Genomic DNA, 20,772 nt, shown 5'->3' on the forward strand with positions numbered 1-20,772 from the left:
TATTTATACATACACAGAGAGCATAGCAGGGTATTTTAAGCTTTTTATTAGCAATTATTTGGAAATCACAGCATGAGTGAATTTTCCAAGTTTCCAAAAACTGTTATCTTACATTGAAATGGTCTGCTACTTCTTTCTTTTTTACTAAATTCTATCTGTATTGCTGGTTTTCAGATCCAGGGCCCTTACATAAATCCATTTATAAAGAGGACTGGTTTCATCAGATTTTATATAATCACTTGGATGTTACCAAAGTCAATAGGAACTGGCTTTTCTGCACTCTTAGAGTGTAGCATGTGGAACTCAGACCTCATCCATGCTAGAGGTATGTAACACAAAGGACCAGAACATGCACAGACAGGCTGCTAAGACTGTAGCAGTAGCATGCTGATTAATAAACCAGTAGTAGAGACCTTTAGCAGAATCCTAAACCTAAGGTTTTGATCCAAAAACACAAAGAATTGTAAGTTGAATCACCACTTTCTGCAGCATGCTGTAGCACAGAGGTACCCCCTGAGCTTCCCACTGCACCACTGACAAAAGTGCAGGGCTGAGGATGCTGCCAGTGCTCTAGAGTCAAAAAGATGGCAGAGTTAAGTGTGTGCCAGGAGCCAGGGTGGCACAGGCACATGGCAGGTACCAAGGGTATATACAAACCCCAAACACCTGAGTTGGGGGGTCCCTTGTCAGATGCAGTGACTGTTACCACAGTCCCACACCAATCACCCCACAGTCACCACCCAGATCCCTTGCAGTTCCTTTCATAAACCCAACTGTTGCAGTATATTCAGTTTCTCTATCTGAAGAAGGAAGATCAGTAAAATATTTACAAAATACAGAAGACAAAGAGTAACTGCAGCAGTTAAACTGGCAAAAAATTGCTAAACAGGCAAATACTGTCCCTTAAGTCACATAAAAGTCTTGATGACAACTTCAATGCACTGTAAACTTGAGCTAGTATCCCTTTTTAGTAATGCAGTGCAGCACCCGTGCCAATATTGCAGGTTAATCCACCTTATGCACTTGCCCCATCAGAATCTAGGCCCACTACACCTTGACAATCTCATTTTCCTAATCAGATTTTCCAGAATATTTTTCTCCTGTAAAGTAAATATGATATTATGACCCAAAGAGTTGTTGCAATGAGGTTTTGAGTCAGATGCTCTGCGTGGGATTGGCTGTCTTGCATCTTCCACTTAAAAGGGAAGTAGTTTTCAAATACTTCATGTCCAATGTAGACCAGGATTGAGTTCATTCCTGTAATTAAGCACAGGTCATATCACTTGAAAGAGCAGGGATGAGCTTGCTTCAGAGTAAGCAGTCAGAGCCATGCCAGGCTTATGAAACAGGCACTGAGACAACAACAAGCTCATATTACTTGTCCCAAAGATGCTACACATGTGTTTTCAAATACAGTCTGAGGGGTTCTCTTCCCCCCAAAATGTTTAATGAAAAGAAATACAGACAATCTATCTGCTAAACTGAAAATACCACTGAATAATCATCCTGCAATTTTACTGACAAGGAGAATAATCACAGTTATTGTCTTCAGGCTGGCCAAGTGCCAAGCTATTTGGTCAGATCTGTTGCCTTAATAAACAAATGTTGACTGCCCTTCAAAGCTCTGGGATTTCTGGTAGGAGATACAATACTATGCTGTCACCCTCCCCATCTTCCTGTCCAGCCACCAAAACTGCTGAAAGGTTCCCTCTGCTGTGGGTTTGCATTCTGTACTCAGATGTTTGTCAAGAGCCCAGTGTGGTTAAAACCACAGTAGGATGCTTTGAGAGACAGGCTTATCTGGAAAAACAGAGAGAGAACCTACACAGCTGCCCGGAGGGATTTCATATTCCACATCTTCAGAAGTGGTATTACTCTGCTGACAGGCTTTTGAGTTTCCCAAGTCTCAGCAGTCCTCCAAAACTCACTCTGAACCAGCTGTGGTATTTTGCTTGGTCCTAGGCAGCTGTTCCCTGCGACCTTAACTTGAGTCCAAGCTGAGAACAGTCATTTAGCAATAGTAGCTTCCAGCCCTCATTTAAAAACTTGTCAGTGCCTCTCTTCTAAATATCTGTTCTTTAGTGTCCCAGTTCTACACAAAAGTTTAGATCAAGTTAATCATTCTGGCATCCTTAGGTTACCTCATTCTAAAACCCGGCGCTTTTTAAAGACGAGGAAGCACAGGAAACAAAAGGATAGTATTGGTGCAGAAAGAACTGGAAGGAGTGTATTTCCTGCTGTGATTTTACTGACCTGGGTAGAAAAATGGAGCACCCGACCACAGCCTCTTGACATCCACAAGGTAATAAATCAGCAATAAGAGGATGAAGGCAAAGCAGCTCATGGTTGTCACATATGATATTGACCTATGCACATGTTCAGTAGGAAGATTATTTCAAGAACGATGTGATTCGGAGAGATCTCAATATAAGAAAGGTAAAATACTCTTCAAGGTAAGATTAAGAAAAATTACATTAAGATTTGTATCTCTTTGCTTACCATAAGTTCTTGTTTATGGGAATAAACCCTTCTTCTTTAGAACATTTTGTCAAGATGGCAGAAATAATTCCCTGAAAGAGAAAGTTTGCTGAAGTTCATATAACTACTGCAACAACCTGCAAAAACAGTTTGCTTTGCATAAAAATACATTGTTAGAGAGCTACTTAACTATCTGACTTACCATTATTATGCTCCATACGAAGAACCGACCCATAACTTGTTTGTGATCATCTCTGTAGAACAAAAGAATTTTTCCTGCCTGATACAGAAAGAATGCAAAAAACTTAATTCATGTCCATAAATGTAACTACATTTCAAGAGCCAGATATATTTGCCACCTCTGTGCTAAGACAGAGAACACAAATAGGATTTATATCAAAGTGGCTGAAAGGCTCAGAATCAGAACTCTCTGCAAAGAATGGACACAATTGGGGAAAACATAAAAACACTCAATGATAGAAGTGCAACTTTTCTCCCTTCCTTATGCTGCTTACACTGAGGAAGGGGACAAGCAACTCTGTTGGGTTAACACAATGTGACCAAACTTCATCTCCCTCACCAAGGATTCTTGACTCCACTGCCAGCCTCAAGCGCTTTTTCACAGTGCCATGTCACAACCTTGCCTGCTCAGAGCACGTGTTCTTTTTCATACACCTCTAAGAAATTTGTCCTGATGATTCATTCCTCAGTGTCACCCTTCTGCCCTGCAGTGCTACATGGGGTAACATTCTTTAGAATCATAGAATCACAGAACTGGCTGGGTTGGAAGGGACCTCAGAGATCATCAAGTCCAACCCTTGATCCACTACTGCTGCAGTTCACAGCCCATGGCACTGAGTGCCACATCCAGTCTCTTTTTAAATATCTCCAGGGATGGAGAATCCACTCCTTCCCTGGGCAGCCCATTCCAATGTCTGATCACCCTCTCCATAAAGAAATTCTTTCTAATCTCCAACCTAAACCTCCCCTGGCACAACTTTGAGACCGTGCCCTCTTGTCTTGCTGAGAGTTGCCTGGGAAAAGAGACCAACCCCCACTTGGCTCCATCCTCCTTTCAGGGAGTTGTAGAGAGTGATGAGGTCTCCTCTGAGCCTCCTCTTCTCCAGGCTGAACACCCCCAGCTCCCTCAGCCTCTCCTTATAGGATCTGTGCTTGAGTCCTTTCACCAGCCTAGCTGCCCTAGTTAGCCAGCACAAGCTTTTGATAGTGGTGACACCTTCCTTGTGTCTGGAAAGATGAGGACACCCATAGCACCCATGCAAGGTGGTTAACACTGCATACATAGCAAGTGGAAAATTAGCAACAGGGAACACGTATAGCTGCAACCTTTAAAACCCATGAAAACTATGCTTCTCTAGTCCTGTTTTCCAAAATGCAGAGACAGCCTACTCCCAGCATAAGCCCAACCTTTAAACAAGCAAAAGAAATTTGAGTGGGTATTTTGCAAGCTTCTTGTGTTCAGCCCTTATGAAAATGTAGAAGAAGTCTTGGTTTATCTAATGCAAGCTATTGCCAGATTGGATTCTACTCTTGACACCCACCTCTGGCTAAGTCAGCCTGAAAACACTGTTTTGTAAAAGGTTTTGTTAGAACCTTAAATAAAGAAACCAAGTTGCCTCCCTACTTCCAAGATCCCTTCAAATTTTCCCATTGTAGCACACAGCCAGAAAGAAAGGAGATACCTGCAGTCCCAAAAATGCCATAAGTATAGAATTTATGGTCCCCAGAATTCCTTCAGGATCATATGGCATTGTTGTTTGGTAAATCACCTTAAAGAGAAAACATGTTGTTACAGGACACCAGAGAAGCCAATGTCTTTTTTTTTTTTTCCATCCCCCTGCATGTACCATTCCCAAGCCCACCCTGAAAGCTGTGTTCAGTGCTTGCTGGTGCCTTCATCCTGCACACCAAAAGATACTTACACTTGAGGAGGGATGCTGATATATATGCTTTTCTCCAAGAAGCAAACGATCAATGTAACCAGCTGCTCCACCAGTGCAGTTGGGGTAGTTTCCAAAGTCTCCAATGCCCCCAGGACCAAGATAGCCCCTAGGACAGAAGCAAACAGGTTATGACACAAAGCATTGGTGCATTCCACTTGAATAGTATCTGGTCCACTGGTCCAGCATGCTAAATGCTCAATGTTTTTATGCAGTAAAATAGAGGTCCTGCTGACTGGTGCCACCCTGTTTTGACCACTGTGATGCCATAAGCAGCTGGGTTATGAGGGGACAGGCAGTACTGGGAGCCTAAAGCAATGCTTCAGTTCAGCCCTAGCTACCCAGCCACCTGCTCCACCTGCTCTGGAGGCGCTGACCAATTAAAGGGGCAAAGATTGAGGCAGGGATGACATTGTGATGCTTAAATATAGCTGTACACAGACCTCAGGAGATTTTAATCCTTTCCTCTGGATAGAAAGTAACAGTGATGTCACTTTTATAACACCAGGTGCCTTAGTGCAAAAGTGAAGTTTTTTCAAATGGGGAACGCTTCCCTTAGCCCTGCTGGCCTAAAATCTCTCCTCTTCATTCTTTCCTTATGGCTAATAAAATGTTTTTTATAATCAGTAGAAGAATAACAACCTGATGCTCCACAGAAAGTAGTCTGAGTGCATAGTCTTACCTGGGACAACCTGGCACTGGTAACAAAAAGGTGAGGCAGAGCCAAATCCCTTCTAATACCAAAATGAAAATCCACTGTGGCCAGTAAGGGAGAATATCCTGCAGAGCAGGACATCGGGTCTCCTGCATGAGATGGAGGGGGGAGGTATTAGTTGGCAAGTAAAAACCATGCCTCTGGGGACATCCTGTACTTCCTGGCAGGCAGTCCCCCAGATACAAGAAGGAGCTCTTGTCATTACAAAACTGGATTCTAGCAATAGACCTTTTATCTTCACAAACTATTTCCAGACCTGTAATTACTTAGGGGAAGGGGAGAAGCAAAGTTTTAAAAAAAACCCTGCAATGTTTTTTAGCTTGGAAAATGTCAAAAGGAATTTTGATTCATGAGCAGAACAAAAAGCCTTTTGGGAAAAGAGACTCCAGAAAGGCCAAAAAGCGAATTACTTTCCCCTGCTGTGAAAAAAAAACGGTGCCAAAATTAACTGGACAAAACAGGCCACAGGACTCCTCACAGAGATGCCTGTCCCTGGGGTCCCTTGGTGGTGGAAAGTCATCAAAAAGTGCCTGGCACTGCCTGCTTCTAAGCATCATCTGAGTGGATCAGTGAAATCTTCAAATGCAGTAAAGCTAGATGTGATAAAATTCCCCAAAATTTTTGCCAGGTCACACTGCACTACACATCAGGTAAAATGCTGTGTGTTTTCTCATCGTTTCTCACGTGGCCTTTGCATCCAAACCAGAGCAAAATCTCACAAACCCTGCCCCAGTAGGACCTGTCAGCTCTCTACACAACTCACCAATGTCCCACTCTCAGCCCCAGCTCTTGTAAACAGGAGTTCAAGAGCAGCAACCACCAGGTATGTGAATCCCAGCCTCTGGAGTACCCCAGGAATGCGCAGATTATCCCAGGACACTGGAAAATAAGCAAGCAACATGGAAGAGGAGCAGACATGGGCTCTTTTGTAAATGCAAAAGCTACCCTTCTCCAAGGAGAGGCGAGACCCACCTGCAGGTACCAGGGACACCTCCACTCTGCCACCCCACTTTCTGTAAATCATAACCCTGGGAAAGAAGTGGTCCACACAGGGGTTAAACAGAGAGAATTGCATCAGTGCAGAACTCTACAGGATACCATCAAGATGCCCCTGTGCAACTGGTCAGTACAGCACAACCAACGCTTTTCTCAACAGCATGGCCATGGGTGCAGGAAAAACTGTTAGAGAAATAAAAAAGGAAGAGCTCAAGTTCCACTCACAAGGCCCAAGACAGTAATTGGGATTCACAACTAAGATTCCCAGCAGGATTAGCAGAAAACTCCTCCAGAGGATTTTCCTGAGCAGCTTCCACTTGGAACTTCCCCACCTCAGCATGGAGCTCATTGACAACGATATTGATGTCCCCATGATGAACACAAACCTAGAGAGCACAGGAGATGGGAAAAGGAGCTGAGAGATGTCTCACCACACACATGCATGACAGCAAACACTGAATGTAACAGTAGCCTGCAGTGGCCCAATATTCAGTATATGCATTGAAACTAAACAGCTTTATTTCCTCTGACTGCTAAAACTTCAAAGACAACTGAGTTTGCACTAGGGGACCTTTCCACATATTTCAGTGGTCAGTTGAGGCAATAAGGTTCAGGGAAGTAATTGCATTCTGATGTTTTTGCAGCAATACATATGTCACTAAAAAATTCTATTCCCCAAAATTAAATTAGCATCTTCAGAGAAGTAAAACACAAGTTGCAAACCTATGACTCAAATTCAGAGTTGACCCACTCCTCACCTCTAGTTTAGGTTCACTGTCCAAGTCCATCTTCCAGCTCCAAGAGATGGTGCAAGAGTCACCACAACTGGTGTATATTTTAGAGAAACATACTAGGAGCAGATGGGATAATTACTTCCCCATGAGACTATCCTCTGGTTATAGAAAGATTAATTTAATCCAAAATACCCTTCCTATTTTGACTGTGGATACATATCAGTCCAGCTTTGAATCTTGCCAGAATTTCCATGTTCAACACAGTAGCATAGCAATGAGCTCCTCAGGGAGCTTCCACTGGCAGGGTAACCCTGGGCCTCACACTGCAATGTCAGGGGAGGAAAGATTATTTGGGGCAGCCATAAGCACTTAACTCTTCTACTCGTTCCTATAGATGATGCTGTTATCTGGAGGGGCAGATTTTTTATAAACTGTTCAACCCAAATTCATCCCTTCAAACACATCTCCACAGGAAGGCAAGGTGCACACAATGTTCTTGCAACCCTTAATGTGGACTGTTCAACCCAAATTCATCCCTCCAAACACATCTCCACAGGAAGGCAAGGTGCACACAATGTTCTTGCAACCCTTAATGTGGAGAACGACTTGACAAAAGAATATCTTTCAGGAAGACTTACCATGGAAACACAAGATCTGCCACTGTTAATCCTACAGATAAATATGAAAGAACACGTTATTTACCCTGAATCATTCCCAAATTTGACAGCATTATTGATTTTCCAGAGGAATTGCAGGCTCTTTACAATTATTTGATGCCCCAAAATCTAAACTATGTTATAAACAAGATTTAAAAAGACTCATCACCCTGCTTTTAAAATTCTTCTTCAGGGATAAGATCCTTGCTGTTCCCCACTAGGGTGGCAGAATGCCCAACCCCTTCCCCATCAGCTTGCCCATTAATGCTTTTTTTTTTTTGCACAGCATTGAGCATCCTCAGCTTGACTGTTATTTAACAACACAGAGAAGTTAAAGATATGAACCTGTGTCAAAAATGGAAAGGTTACACACAGATTGTGTGACCTGAAACCACCCTGTCACTGTGAGAAGCTATACACTGCTTTCAGCAGCAGCTGCAGTGCTAACATATCTAGATACTGCTGCAATTAAAACCCAGATGAACTCTTTTAATTGTACTTTACCATTCCAACTCTCATGTTTGAAGAACCAGTATTTTCCTCCTCCATAGTTAACAAACACCATAATTATAAGAGAGAGCCTAAAAAGACAACAACAAAAATGACACAAAGTATCACATGTCAATGAAATACATACACATGAACACACAGTTAAATGTTCAAACATTTCTAACTGTGAGTCCTGGTTTGTTTCTTTCTTTAAGGAAGGTTATGTACAAGGTTTCCAGCTATGCCAATAAGGAAACAGAATTTCAAGGCTCATGAGTGGTGGTGAACCATAGTAAGATCCTTCACACAACATCTTTGCACTGAACACAACAATTTTTTTCCACTCTCTGCCACAATTTTAATGTTTCCTCAAACCAGACCAACTGTGAAGTGCTTCAGAAAATCCAAGAATTAAAACCTGGAGTAACGTCCAAGTCAAACAGACCCCCTGAACCATCCATCTGCTCCATTTTTCCATACACTATCAAACCACCATTGGAAAAATCTCATTCCCCTTGCAAGAGCTGCTTTTGGGCAAGATCTTACACTCACCCTCGGAAGGTGTCCAGGGAACGCAGCCGCTGCCAGGAGGTTGAGCTCCAGAAACGTGGGTTGGGATCACTGCTAATGGAGTCTGTTGTGTTTGGGGACCCGAGCTCCTTTGGGAACAATCCAAAAACATGAAGGGCAAGTCAGCAGCTGCAGCAGCTGCCTAAGGAACAGAGGCCAGCAAGCTTTCACATACTGTGTTTGTCTTTGTTCTCCCCATATTCCTCTTCCTTTTGTTTCCCCACTTGCTACTTCTAACCCCTTCCTGGCTCCACCATATTGCAGTAATACTTGCAGATGCTCCACATTCCACCTTTGACCAGGGTGGAAACAACAATGCAGTGAAAAAAGCCTGTGATTGAGGCTTATGAGGGTTGGGTCCAGTCCAAATCAGCTACAGACTTGCTGTCTCTAAGAGTGCTGCTTTACAACAGAGCTTAGCAGGTCCAGTTGCTGACTCTCAAGCAGGATCCATCCCATTGGCACTTGTCTGAAACCATAGAGGGACCATTTATAGAGCTAACCAGCAGAAAATGAATCCTGTTAAATGCCGGAGTGGCTTCTTTCCAGCTGAGTTCCCTGAGTCACGCTGATCAGCCCCAGTGACAGGATGAAGAATCAGACATTGCTGTAACACAGCTATGGAGATAAACAACCAGAAGAACTGGTGCAGAGCTCTGCTCCTAAGTCTTTTGGTTCTAAACAGGTTTGGCTCTCCTAGATGTGAAGCTCAGACTCTGATGATCTATCTGTACTCTAGGTACAAAACACAGCTCACAGAGCAATGCCCTCTCTAAGGCTACCAGAGAAATCTTAAGTGTAGATCCTGATAAAATTAATACTGTGCTGGGAGCAGACATGAAAGCTGGCATTTCTTCCATTCTCTTACACTGTGTCATAAGGGGACAGTATTTTCATCAACATATTTGCTCCAGAGGAACCAAAGAGAGAATAAAACTATATGTTCAAGACTTGGAAGAGCTGGGAATCCAGATGGGAATCCACTAAACTTGCATGGAAACATAGTCTAGCACTATCCATCAACACAAAATTGCCTGTCTGAAATCAGTGTAAGATTTGCTAAAGGGAACTCCCACAAAGGGAAGATGATTAGTAAAAAAACAAGTCCCCAGATATCCTGATAGTGCCTGCTCCACAAAGATTAAAACACTACAGAATGCAAGTTAAAGATACCATGGTCACTCACAGAATTAATCAGACGATCAGTTTCTCTGGGGTTCAGTTTCTTGCAAACCCAGTTTCTGACTGGATCAATTCTGAAAATTTGTAACAGTTTAAAACACAAAACATTAAGTACTTCATAACCAATTTCATCTTAATGTCAACTACTTAGCAGCATAAATCAACAGTTGGGGCAGTTCCTGTTTTCCCAGAAAACACAGGTAATGAAACTCAGCCAGTACCTGGGACATCAGTTAGGTCCAACTATGGAATTCTACTGCCTCAAGCTCAGGTTCTGGGACTTTATTCTGGGTTGCTTACAGGCAATGACTCAGGTCATTGAGCACACAGGATGGAAGGCTGCATATGTTAAACATGCTTTGATCCTGCTAACCTGTATTGGGAATTTCAGGTTGGACCCAAGAACAAGTAATGGGAGGGTGAGGCAGGGTGTGTGCAAGTGTATAAGCAGAAGTCAGCAGCTCTGGAGGAACTGCTCTAACACACCAGCTGAAACAAGGCTGGGAGATATCTCTCAAGTGAAATTGCATCACTGAATTTATTCTCATGTGGACAGCTACCAGACCTTAACTTGTTCATGGCAGCCTGGTAACAGAATCTGCCAGCAGGGCTACAGTGGGACTCTGAAGCACCACCACACTAGGATCAGTGTTTTGAAACTGGTGGCCTCACTTCACATGTGGGGAGGTGTTAGGATACTGTTCACTTACTTCATAAGAAGACACCCAATAATCAGGATAGCAAGGATCCCCATGTAAACCAGGAAAGCATAGAGAATAGCTGCATGAAAGAGAGAAGAACATAGCTCTATAAATCATCTAACAAAACCATGCAGCAGCCTGGGCTTGGCCAAATGTGACACAAATATAAAAAAAAGCACAACCCACCAACCATCACACCATCTTCTCTGTGCACTACATCTCCCCAGCCTGAGACGCAGAGAAAAACATCCAACACAACATAACCCAAAACAAAAGGGTAGTTTTGAAGTGCAAATCAGGGACTGCCCATGTCAGCTTAAAAAAGGCAAAATCAATCTGTATTCAATCACAAGGCAATGGTGAGAAAAGAGTCTATGTGCTTCAAGAGATTTAAAAACGGCCTCAACATGAAGTAGATGGGGAAAAGGGTAACACAGCAAGTCTGCAAGCATGGAGAATTTTTCTTTACAAGTGGAAAACTGGAAGGACTGAAGTATAACCTAATGTAAAGGAAAAGGATGGAAGAGACATAGACAAGAGTTTGAAACTGCCCCGGATAAGATATGCACAAAACCCGAAGAGCTGAGGTTTAGAATTACAAGTATGACAAAAATCCAAACACTGCATGAATTGTTTCCCATTTTGTGAGAGTCAAGACAGAGGGAAGAATAGGGAGGACTCATCCTGTGTACATGTATAAACATGCAGGGAAACAGGAGCTAACTACAAAAGTACCTCCTCCCCCCAGACACACACCTACTGATATTTCTGGGCTAATCCCTGCAGCAAAAAGAACTGCAGACATGCAGTGTATCACACAAAGATGCCTGATCTGGGTCAAGACGTCAAGACAAGTGTATAAAATGCAATGAAGATGCTGAGAGAGAGGAAGAGGAAGCCCACGACATCTTCAGCAGTGCATGAGTGGCTGCACAGGCTTTTTAGGAAGTTGGTTCAGCCGGGAGACATGCAAGTTGTAGAATGGAAGGGGGAAACAGAGCATTACATACGGAGGTAGCTGTTGACAGGGCCTTCATTGATGACTAGGTCACAAGAAACAGTTTTGGTGCTCGTACTTAGGGTCTTTACCACAAGGGAATAGTTGCCAAACTCTCCAAAATGATACTGAATCCTGCAAAGGATAAAGGAAATTAAACTTGCTGAGCCGTAACTGCTTAATGCAGGTACTGCAGCAGCATCTGAGGGGCTGTATGCCTGAGAGCTAATAGCAAAAGCAAGCTGAAAACTTGGACTAACAGCATCATCTAGCCAGGAGCTGCCTGGCTTTGCCTTTGACAAGCATTACCCTCCCCTAGCCCAGCACAGATGTTTTACCACACATGTGCTGCCTGCTCCATCAGCTGTCTTCTTGAACTATGGACTCTCTGCAAGAGAAACCAGGTGCTTGCATGTGCTGGCTCAGCTCATCTGAGCCCTTTTGGCTCCTGCCTGCGTGTAGATGCTTGCAGCACAACTACAGCGTCTGCTACAGCTCCATTAGCAGGGGGAAGACTCATCTCAAGATCTGAACAGTCAGGAAGAAGGAGGTGATGAGCAGGCAATAAAGAAGCTAACTCAAAACCCCCCAAAACAGAGCTCCCCAGCTGTTTCCTGGGGCAGGGCCACGTACTTGCAGAGCTCTCGGTCGCTCTCAGAACCGTTGAGGAGGAGGGTGAGTGGATGCTGCGTATCCACCATGACCACCGCCATGCCCGGCTTTGTCAGGCTCTCATTGCTCGGTGGGACAAACGTCAGGAACTGATACAAGCACTGCGGAGGAAGAGGGTGAAGGGAGCTCATTAGTGCCGAAGGAGGGTGAAAAGGGGGGTGATGGAGGGGTGGGGGCCATGCTTCGCATAGGGGCAAAGAGAAGGGGAAGATGCCCGTGGGGCTTCCCGCTCCGATGTCGAAGCGCCACAGGGAGTGGCCAGAAAGCCAAGCGGCCCCTTCGAGGGCCGGGATAAGGTTGTCAAAAGCGGAGGCCCCGGGACGGCACAACCCTCGGCGGCTCCGCTCCGCTCCGCTCACCTGGTGGCAGGAGCCGGAGAGGGCGGAGAGGCGGAGGCCCTGCGTGGACAGCTCGTTGCGGACGAGCAGCAGGGCCTGATCCATCCGCCCCGGAGGGTTCCGCTCCACCGCTTCCCCGTGAGACCCGACCCTGCTCCCCTCCGGAGGGCCCTCCCGGGGCGGCTGCGTCTGCCCGGGGGCCATCAGCAGAGCGGCCGCCACCACCACCGCCACGGCTGCTACCGCCGCCGCCGCCGCCATTTCCCTGCGCACCGCCCCGGGGCGGTGCCGCCGCTGCCGCTGCCGTCGCCACCGCCCCCCGTGGTCGCGGTGAGGTCGGGAAGCGCTGTCGGTCCTTCCCCTCTCCTCCGTGTGTTTTCCGGGGTTAGGAGTCCCGGCCCCGCCTGGTTACAAAGGCCGGAGGGTGAGCAAACGTCGAGCTCGAAGCCGGTGTCACCACGCACCGCTGCCACCCTGCGTGGTTCTGCCCATAGGGCTGCAGCTCAGGGCTGCAGTGCCTGCAAGGCAGCTGTGGAGCCTGCGATGAAAAAGCCCCACGGGCCCTCGCCCCTGGGCTGGGAGAGGGTCCTGCTCAGCCTCCGTCTTTGACAGAGAATGCAGAAGGCACGGCCATGGAAAAAAAACCTCACTTCGTTAGGAGGGAGTTTCCTCCCAGGGAGGTGCCGTCCGTCTCCTTGGTGTTACTGCTTGCGGCCGTCCTGCTCCTTAATGCCTTTCTCTACCTGTACCTCAACAAGTTTTACATAGCTTCGAGGCGCACCGAAGCAGACCCCAACCTCTGTCCTTTCGGGTACTTCAAACTGGGAACGGTAAAGAATTGCTCCCCGTGGCTCTCCTGCGAAGCCATAAATAGAGAAGTGAGGAAACTCAAGTGTGTAGGTGAAGGCGCTGTGAAAAAGGTGAGTTTTGGTTGTGCTTTCTTCCCTCCTTTGGATAAAAGATCTTTCTCTGTTTGCTGGCTGATTACTGCCTATACTTCTGTTACAATTATCCTTATGGCAAATAGAGACATCCAGGGGCATATGGATACTCATAAGGTGCACAGAACAGGTGGCAGAGCGTGACCAGAGCCTTGGGCCACCACGCTTACACCAAGTGGTATCCAGCTACATGAGCAAAATTACAGACATTGGTGAAGCACTTGCACATGGTACAATCGTGGCAGAGTAAGACTGGCCGGTTGGGTGGCATTAGTTAATTGAGCTGCATTACCCGTCCCAAAGAAAACTTAGGAAATCATGATGTAGTTATGACATCAGTAAGGGCTTGCTGCTGCAGGTAACATGGCCCTACCTAAAGGTTTGACTTCATGCCTTGTGACTTTAATTTGTAGTTGTAATGGAGCGGTTTCTTGGAGGTCAGCACTTGGTGGAAGAAGCCTCTCCACATCTTACATGTCTCTCGTGTGTTCTCAGGTCTTCCTTTCTGAGTGGAAGGAAAACAAAGTGGTCCTTTCACAGCTCACCAACTTGGAGCTGAAGGAGGACTTTCTCCATGGGCTGAAGATGCTGAAAGCACTTCAGAGCAAGCACGTAGTCCGGCTGCTTGGCTACTGTGAGCAGCAGTTCACAATCCTCACCGAGTACCATCCTCTGGGCTCCCTGAGGGGCCTGAATGAAACTCTCCACATGCCCAGGTACAAGGCCATGAACACCTGGCATCGCAGGTTCATGCTTGCTATAGACTACATGAGCATCATCAGGTACCTGCACAGCAGCCCTCTGGGCACCTTGGTGATGTGTGACTCAAACGACCTGGACAAGGTCCTCTCTCAGTATCTCCTAACAACTGACTTCCACATCCTGGTGAATGATTTGGACGCTTTGCCTCTTGTGAACAAGAGTGCTGGGGTGCTGGTGAAGTGCGGTCATCGGGAGCTCCGGGGTGAGTTTGTAGCTCCTGAGCAGCGTTGGCCCTACGGAGAAGAGGTCCCGTTCAGGGATGACCTCATGCCTCCCTATGATGAGAAAACAGACATCTGGAAAATCCCAGATGTCTCCAATTTTTTCTTGGGCCACGTTGAAGGAAGTGACATTGTGCGGCTGCATCTGTTTGACATCCATGCAGCGTGTAAGAAGAAGGACCCAGCTGAAAGGCCTTCTGCCCAAGAGGTCTTGGACACCTACAGGAAGGTTCTGACTCTGCTTATCCGGGAAGCAGCCATGCCTGGTACCAGGGAAATGTTATAGTGAATCATGGGACAAACGACACACCGAAGCCGAGGTCCTTCCTCTTCAGCTTGCCTGAAGGGCAAAATCTGTCCCCAAAGCTGAAAAGGACAACTGAACTGGTACCTTTTGATTCCTTAAGAAATAATAACTTTTCTTTTGCAACATTTACACAAAAACTCTCCAAAAAAATTGAGAAAAGGAGTTTAAAAAAAATAAGCTGATTGGTAGAGGACTGTAGAGCAGAAACCATGCCTCCATCCAAGCTTTGTGCTAATTCCTGTGGCTTTGGCCCATGCCATATCCACAAAGCCCTTACCCAGTTTCCCATGGAGTAAAAGCAGTCAGGAGGGAGTACCCCAGTTCACTTCAGATTTTGGTGAACCCTGATGCCAAAACCCCAGTCTTTCCCTGCTGGATGGGGAATTGGAGCTGTTAGGCCCTTGCTTTGTGGGCCCCATATCCCATCCCAGCAAGCATGTAGCCACTTGGTAAGCAAGCAGATGATGCATATCCCAAAGAGACTGCTTACAGACATATGCTCTTGGTTTTCAGGTCTTTGCCTCATGGTCTTCTCAAATTGTCTCTTTGGAGAGGAAGCTGTAAAAAAAAATAAAATAAAAAAAAGAGCTTCTCGCTCTTTTTTAATCCACAGAAATCATGACCACTATGGAAAAGGGCTGAAATGTATCTTTTTTTCATTCACTATCCTTACTATCATCATGACTTGAAGGGAGGAGAACGAGGAACTGAGAATGTCACTTCCTTCTACAGCAATGAGCATTAAACGTGAGCTTTGGAAAATAAAAGCCCTGTATATTCAGAGCATACAACTCTGTTGGATCTGAATTCAAAGCCCACCAAGCAATTAACCAAGCATTAAAAAAAGTCTGTTTTTTCTCTTCAGTATGTTAAAAAGCTTTTGGTACCTACATGTATGTTGTGTACCAATAGCTGGAGTGGAAGAATAATGATGCCTTAATCCAGCAGCAGGCTCTGGTGGGACTGGGATGTACTTGTTCTTTTGATGAAAATATATTAGTAGTATGAACACCACACGAGTTCGACCATTACACACCTGAGGACTTTCTGTTCTGTGGACTTGAAAGCCTGAGACAACTTTGATGTTTTGACTTGAAAAGTGATTTTTAAGCAAAGATTTACTTAGTCCTTTCTACTGCCATTCTATTCTGATATTTTTTGTGCTGATATTCCTGTTTGCCTAAACAAGCCGTGTTATGACTGAGCTGAGAATGTTTTGTGTACATACATACATACAGCTGGTTTGTATACATAATGTTCCAATGCAGGTGTATTCTGTTGCTATCAAAATTTTATTAAAAATGGGAGAACTTCCCTGCAAATTTCAAAGTTCATATCCAATTTCATAAAACGCCAGCATGAGCCCTTTGAAGGCTGCTTATTATGGCCTTCCCTTCCCTCTGGGCAGTCTGTTTTCTTAAACGAGTGGATTTTTGCTGTTTTGAACTTGTGCAGTCCTTCCTGGCAGCTTTCCTGCTCAGGTTGTCAGGAAGCAAAGCTCATAAGTCAAGGTCTCCAAAAGAGAACAATGATTTTGGATACTTTATGTTTGTTTTGGAATGTGACTCAAAACACCTTAAAGGAGCCTGGGGAAAAAGAATGCTCTCTCTGTTGCAATTGCATTGTCCAAGCCCATATGAACTCATCAGTTGTTATTCCTAAGGTTACAGTTCCAGCATGACTCCAGGATGTACAACAGTTGGAAAAGCATCCTATTACAGCTCCTCAAAGCCAAGGATCCAGATATGAAGGGCTGAGAGTCAAATCTTTTTTGCATCTGCCCCAGCAATAACTTGTTACCTCTTGATAGCCATCATCTATACTTCAAGGAAAAATCAGCATCTGATGGCTGTGAAGTAAATATACCATGTTGTTTTTTTTTTTATCAGAGTGGCAAAGACCCAAAAGCAGAACCTTCCAAGATTCTTACACTGTTCTCTCTCAGTTAAGACAAGCTTCTGCTCGGATTCTTGCTTTGTTGTTTATGGCTGCACCTTGTAAACCACCATATTAATTCCACAGGGTGAAAAACAAAGGACAAATTCTGGTTTAGATAATGATCTTGCTGTAGAAATGCCTTTCTCTGTTCCTGGATCAAACAGTTACACTTTTTTTAAAAAAAAAGGTATCTCCTACACGTTCCCCCTGAGCACTGGGTCCTCCGCATGTCTCTTCCTCATGCCCTCTCCTCCAGCTTGTGTGTTGTGGAGCATTGCATTTCAGCAGGAATAAATTAATTTTTTCCTGAATACAGCATTATGGGTCTTCAATTTTTCTTTTTTGCTATGTTGTTTCTGTCTATAAGGAAACACCAGATGGCAGCACGATGGGCAGTTTAGCATCAGTTATTAGCAATTGCAAGCTTTCCTGCCCAAACATAGCCAGGATCTGGACTTGGAACCAGTACTTTTATAGCAAACTTGCATGAGGAAAGATTTGTATTGTGTTTGCATTAGCAAGTCTGTAGTAAGAAGACAGATAAACCTAAGGGCAGTCAGAAGAGCCACCCATGGAAGCTGAAGAGGCTACCTCCCCTTTAGCTTGCACATGATATTTGAATGTCACCTCCTTCCATTCTTTCAGTAAAATCTGAGGAGTTTTCACCCTCCATCTTTCTGTTCTTCCATTTCCATAATCTCAAGATTGCATGAATCCTGTCCTTCCCCCATTCCCATCTTCTTTTCCCTTAAAGTGAAGAGGCAAGGCCTCAGGAAAAAGAGGCAGGACAGCCCTAGATACAGTTGCCTCTCCTCTTAACAATTTTCTCTGCCAGGCATTCTCATTTTTGCCACCAATAACAGCCTTTGATAAACAATTAGGGGCTCTGCTGCCTCAGTACAAGAAGCTCTTTTAAGTGTGGTGGAAAACATCAAAGGATGAAGAGCAGGAAGAAGCCTGTTCACAGCTGGAAGCCTGCAAGCCCCTCTCTCCTCTTCTTCTCCCCAGCCAGCTCTAGATCAGTGGCTGTGACCTCCCCTGTCAAGGCCATTGCCACAGCTCTGCCTGTCCTCAGCAATAGCTGCTGGTTCTCATTTCAAGCTCAAACTGAGGGCCTCATATTCCCCATAATTTTCCACCAAAGGTACTTCTCTTGGGATGGCTGTTGCCAGGTTTCCTCTTGTATCTCTGTTCCTTCATCTCAAAGTTTAGCCAGGTGGTCAGTGTGAAGGCAGATGTGGTCCCAGTGGTCCCAGTGATCCCAGGGCTTTTGTTTGCTGTTAGCACAAAGAAGTAGTCCTTGGGTCTGGCCCATTGCCCAGGGACAGGACAGTCCTTTTGCTGACATCAGTGATGTGCACCACCTTTCCCTTCCCTTTGGGGCAATGCATCCTCTGCCATCCCTGTGGCAGTCCCACAGCACATCCTGCCCACCACATCCAACTATCCAAAGAATCAAAGCAAAGACTGTGTCCTAGAGCCAAGAAACAGCACCTGCTTCCCAGACTAGATCCCCTCTGGGACAGAAGAGACAGGAAGAACCTAGAAGATGCCAGCTGAGCCTGCTGACAGTCTGGCTGTGGTGCCAACTGTGTCAGGGCACCTGGACCCACTACTGGTATGCTATGCTGTACCCTTGGTCCAGTGCTGTCACCAAAACAAATTCCCAGTGGATTTCCCAGTACAGTTTTGTCCTTAACCAGGGAAGTTTGTACCAGAGGATACTGAATGGAAACAGCCCTCCTCAGAGCAGAGTCCCAGATTCAGCTAAAAACTCCTTTCTTTTTCTCCTCAGGGTCATCCAAAGAATAGCACTGTCAAGGTTCTGTTTTCCTTTCCAAACTGCCTGCTGGCTGCATGCTTCTGGGTGGCCCAAGTCTGATGTTTCCTGTTTCCCTTTGTGTGCTGTGCTAAAAGCTCTCCTATAATGCCAAACCCACTACAGGTGAGCAGCCTTTAGGGCAACTCATCTATATGTTCAACACCATCAGGTGCCAAAAGTATTCATGCATATTCTCATCTGCTGCTATTTAGGTCTGGGTAAACACTGAGGAAATAAAAGGGATAAAATATATTTAGTTGAACAGGTTTGTATTGTTTGTTTGATTTGGTTTGGGTTGTTTGTTTGTTTTGCTTTTTGAATGATACTTTCAAATTCTGAAAGTGTATCTGAAGCTCAGAATACCACAAAAGCCTTTTGAAAGCCTATCACAAGCTCTAAAATCAGTATTTTCCTTTGGTGCCACATAAACAAAACATCACATCATTATCTTTGTGAAACAGAGGCACTGCTGTGGTGCCAAATATAATTTGTGAGATATTTGGCAGAATTTGCCACTGTAAACTGATTCTATCATTATGACTGTAATGCCTTACCACCAGTCAAGTGACCCTGGGAACAAGAAAAAAGTGGTTCTCAAGTTCTTCTAGCATGATATAATGCATATATTTGTAGAGTTCATCCAAATAAATTATATGCTAGAAGGTACCTTTAGAAAAGAGAAAGGATTTTATGGTTTTCTTTTAATTGAAATACTATATGCTTGAGATGACCACATGACTTTCAATAATTGTCAGTCTCTGTTTTGAAGTCTGTAATTTAGTATTTATCAGGATTCAATGGCAAATATGTTTGCAGTACAGTAATATTTATGTCTCTGTGACGTCTGACTCCGTTTAGCTCTGGGTAGCTCAAAATCCATTAAAAATTATATATTTATATATAGACACACACAGAGATTCTCTGGCCATAATTTTCAAAAGAACAAACTTACTGCTAGATTCCAGCATATTCATTTTGGAGCTGAAGTAACTGGATTTTCAAAACTCATAATAGTCAGCAGCTTTCAGTCATGTTTGTAATAGCTGCTGGATGCTCCAGGCTTTTGGAAAGTAAATTCTTTCCTTGCTGAGCTGGAAGACCATTTTTAGCAATTCTCTTGATATACCTATGGGACCGAAGTGGGTGCTTGTATCAAGCACATGCTGGATTTCTTCATGGAATGAACAAAGTCTCCCTGTTTTCAAAAGTTGAGATTTATTATTTTTTTTTAATGAAATCACACAACTATGTGGTTTTTTACCCAAGAGCTTGTTCCTATCAGAGGTTGTGTCTGACCCAGAGCTGAAAAACAGATGAAACTCCCCAGGATTATTTGTAACTCTTTAATGCTGAAAATCCACTGAGCTTGGGCCTCCATTAACTATGTTTTACCAAAAGAGTTTATTGCAATGCCATATATTTTGATTATATTCTGTTTTGTTTGGTGCCCACATGCTGTGATCACAGGCCAGGATCCAGAAGGTCAAATGCTGCCCAGGAGCACCAAATTTAGTTACAGCTTGCATTCCCATTTATGAAGGTGTTTTAGGAACCCAAGAATGAAGCAAAAGCTATAAAAGGAAAGCACAGTGTAACAGGACAAGCTAAGCTATAAACTTTCCTCAAGGAAATCATGCAGAAGACCCAAACCCCCAGAACAAGAGGGTTTGCTCCGAGCTACCAAGTGTGAGATCACTCCTTTTTTTTTCCTCAGGTTTTTTTTCTCTCTTGCAGTGCCAGATGTTGTGATCCTCAACCAAACTCTATCCTCTCCACTGCTTAACATGTGCTAACTTCAGAGTGCCATGTGGGGGAAGAAAATCTCTCTCTGCCTGTCTTCTAGGTTGGGGGGTGAGTGAATTATCTGAGCTTTAAATCAAGCATTTAATTAAATCAAACATCTCAGGGAGCTGCTCAGTGAGGCAGCCTTGTCTCGCATGCTGGAGGCTGCAGAGAAAACCCTCTGAAGCACCTGAAGTCATTATTTTTGGTAGAGGGACTTGGTTTCCTCTGTATTGGACACTGAGTGCAGAACCCTGGGGCATTCCAACCCCTTCTCAGGTTGTCCAGAGCAGAAGTGCAGTTTTAAAGACAAAAAGTACACTTAGAGAAAAGTTTCCCTCTGCCTGATCCCAACTGAGGTCTGGAGGTGGTAGTGAAAGACAAAGAGCACCCAAGTTACTTATGTTTATTCTTTCCACTTTTCTTCCACAGTTGTATAATGTTTTCCTCTCAGGCTTGTTAGCAGAAAAGTTCCCATTAAAAAAAGAAAAAAAAGCTTCAAACTCACAA

At 44.6% G+C, this 20,772-nt stretch overlaps 2 protein-coding genes across 2 annotated transcripts; one reads left to right on the forward strand and one right to left on the reverse strand.

Annotated features, from left to right (window-relative positions):
• Window positions 1–33: 33 nt before the first annotated feature.
• HGSNAT (heparan-alpha-glucosaminide N-acetyltransferase) lies at window positions 34–12,762 on the reverse strand. The gene is made up of 17 exons (XM_008499619.2): window positions 12,511–12,762; window positions 12,113–12,252; window positions 11,493–11,614; window positions 10,492–10,561; window positions 9,786–9,855; window positions 8,582–8,688; window positions 8,045–8,121; window positions 7,523–7,553; window positions 6,376–6,536; window positions 5,918–6,033; window positions 5,122–5,243; window positions 4,422–4,548; window positions 4,182–4,268; window positions 2,681–2,758; window positions 2,500–2,570; window positions 2,254–2,366; window positions 34–1,257 (listed from the first exon to the last, which is right to left on the reverse strand). The coding sequence occupies exons 1-17, from the start codon at window positions 12,748–12,750 to the stop codon at window positions 1,076–1,078; spliced, it is 1,914 nt and encodes a 637-aa protein (XP_008497841.2). The 5' UTR covers window positions 12,751–12,762; the 3' UTR covers window positions 34–1,075.
• Window positions 12,763–12,795: 33 nt separating this feature from the next.
• On the forward strand, window positions 12,796–16,045 carry POMK (protein O-mannose kinase). The gene is made up of 2 exons (XM_008499589.2): window positions 12,796–13,409; window positions 13,926–16,045. The coding sequence occupies exons 1-2, from the start codon at window positions 13,122–13,124 to the stop codon at window positions 14,697–14,699; spliced, it is 1,062 nt and encodes a 353-aa protein (XP_008497811.1). The 5' UTR covers window positions 12,796–13,121; the 3' UTR covers window positions 14,700–16,045.
• Window positions 16,046–20,772: the final 4,727 nt, after the last annotated feature.

Source organism: Calypte anna, chromosome 4A (assembly GCF_003957555.1).
Source record: "Calypte anna isolate BGI_N300 chromosome 4A, bCalAnn1_v1.p, whole genome shotgun sequence".
NCBI lineage: Eukaryota > Metazoa > Chordata > Aves > Apodiformes > Trochilidae > Calypte > Calypte anna.

Bases quoted from the DNA above. Each gene is read 5' to 3' on its own strand.
- HGSNAT (XM_008499619.2), bottom strand. From the start codon at position 12,750: ATGGCGGCGGCGGCGGCGGTAGCAGCCGTGGCGGTGGTGGTGGCGGCC. The intron at 4,549-5,121 runs GTAAGACTATGC...CTTCTGTCCTAG, and splicing joins CCAGTGCCAGGTTGTCCCAG to GGGCTATCTTGGTCCTGGGG. The intron at 2,367-2,499 runs GTAAGCAAAGAG...ACATGTGCATAG, and splicing joins CCCATAAACAAGAACTTATG to GTCAATATCATATGTGACAA.
- POMK (XM_008499589.2), top strand. From the start codon at position 13,122: ATGGAAAAAAAACCTCACTTCGTTAGGAGGGAGTTTCCTCCCAGGGAG. The intron at 13,410-13,925 runs GTGAGTTTTGGT...GTGTGTTCTCAG, and splicing joins GTGAAGGCGCTGTGAAAAAG to GTCTTCCTTTCTGAGTGGAA.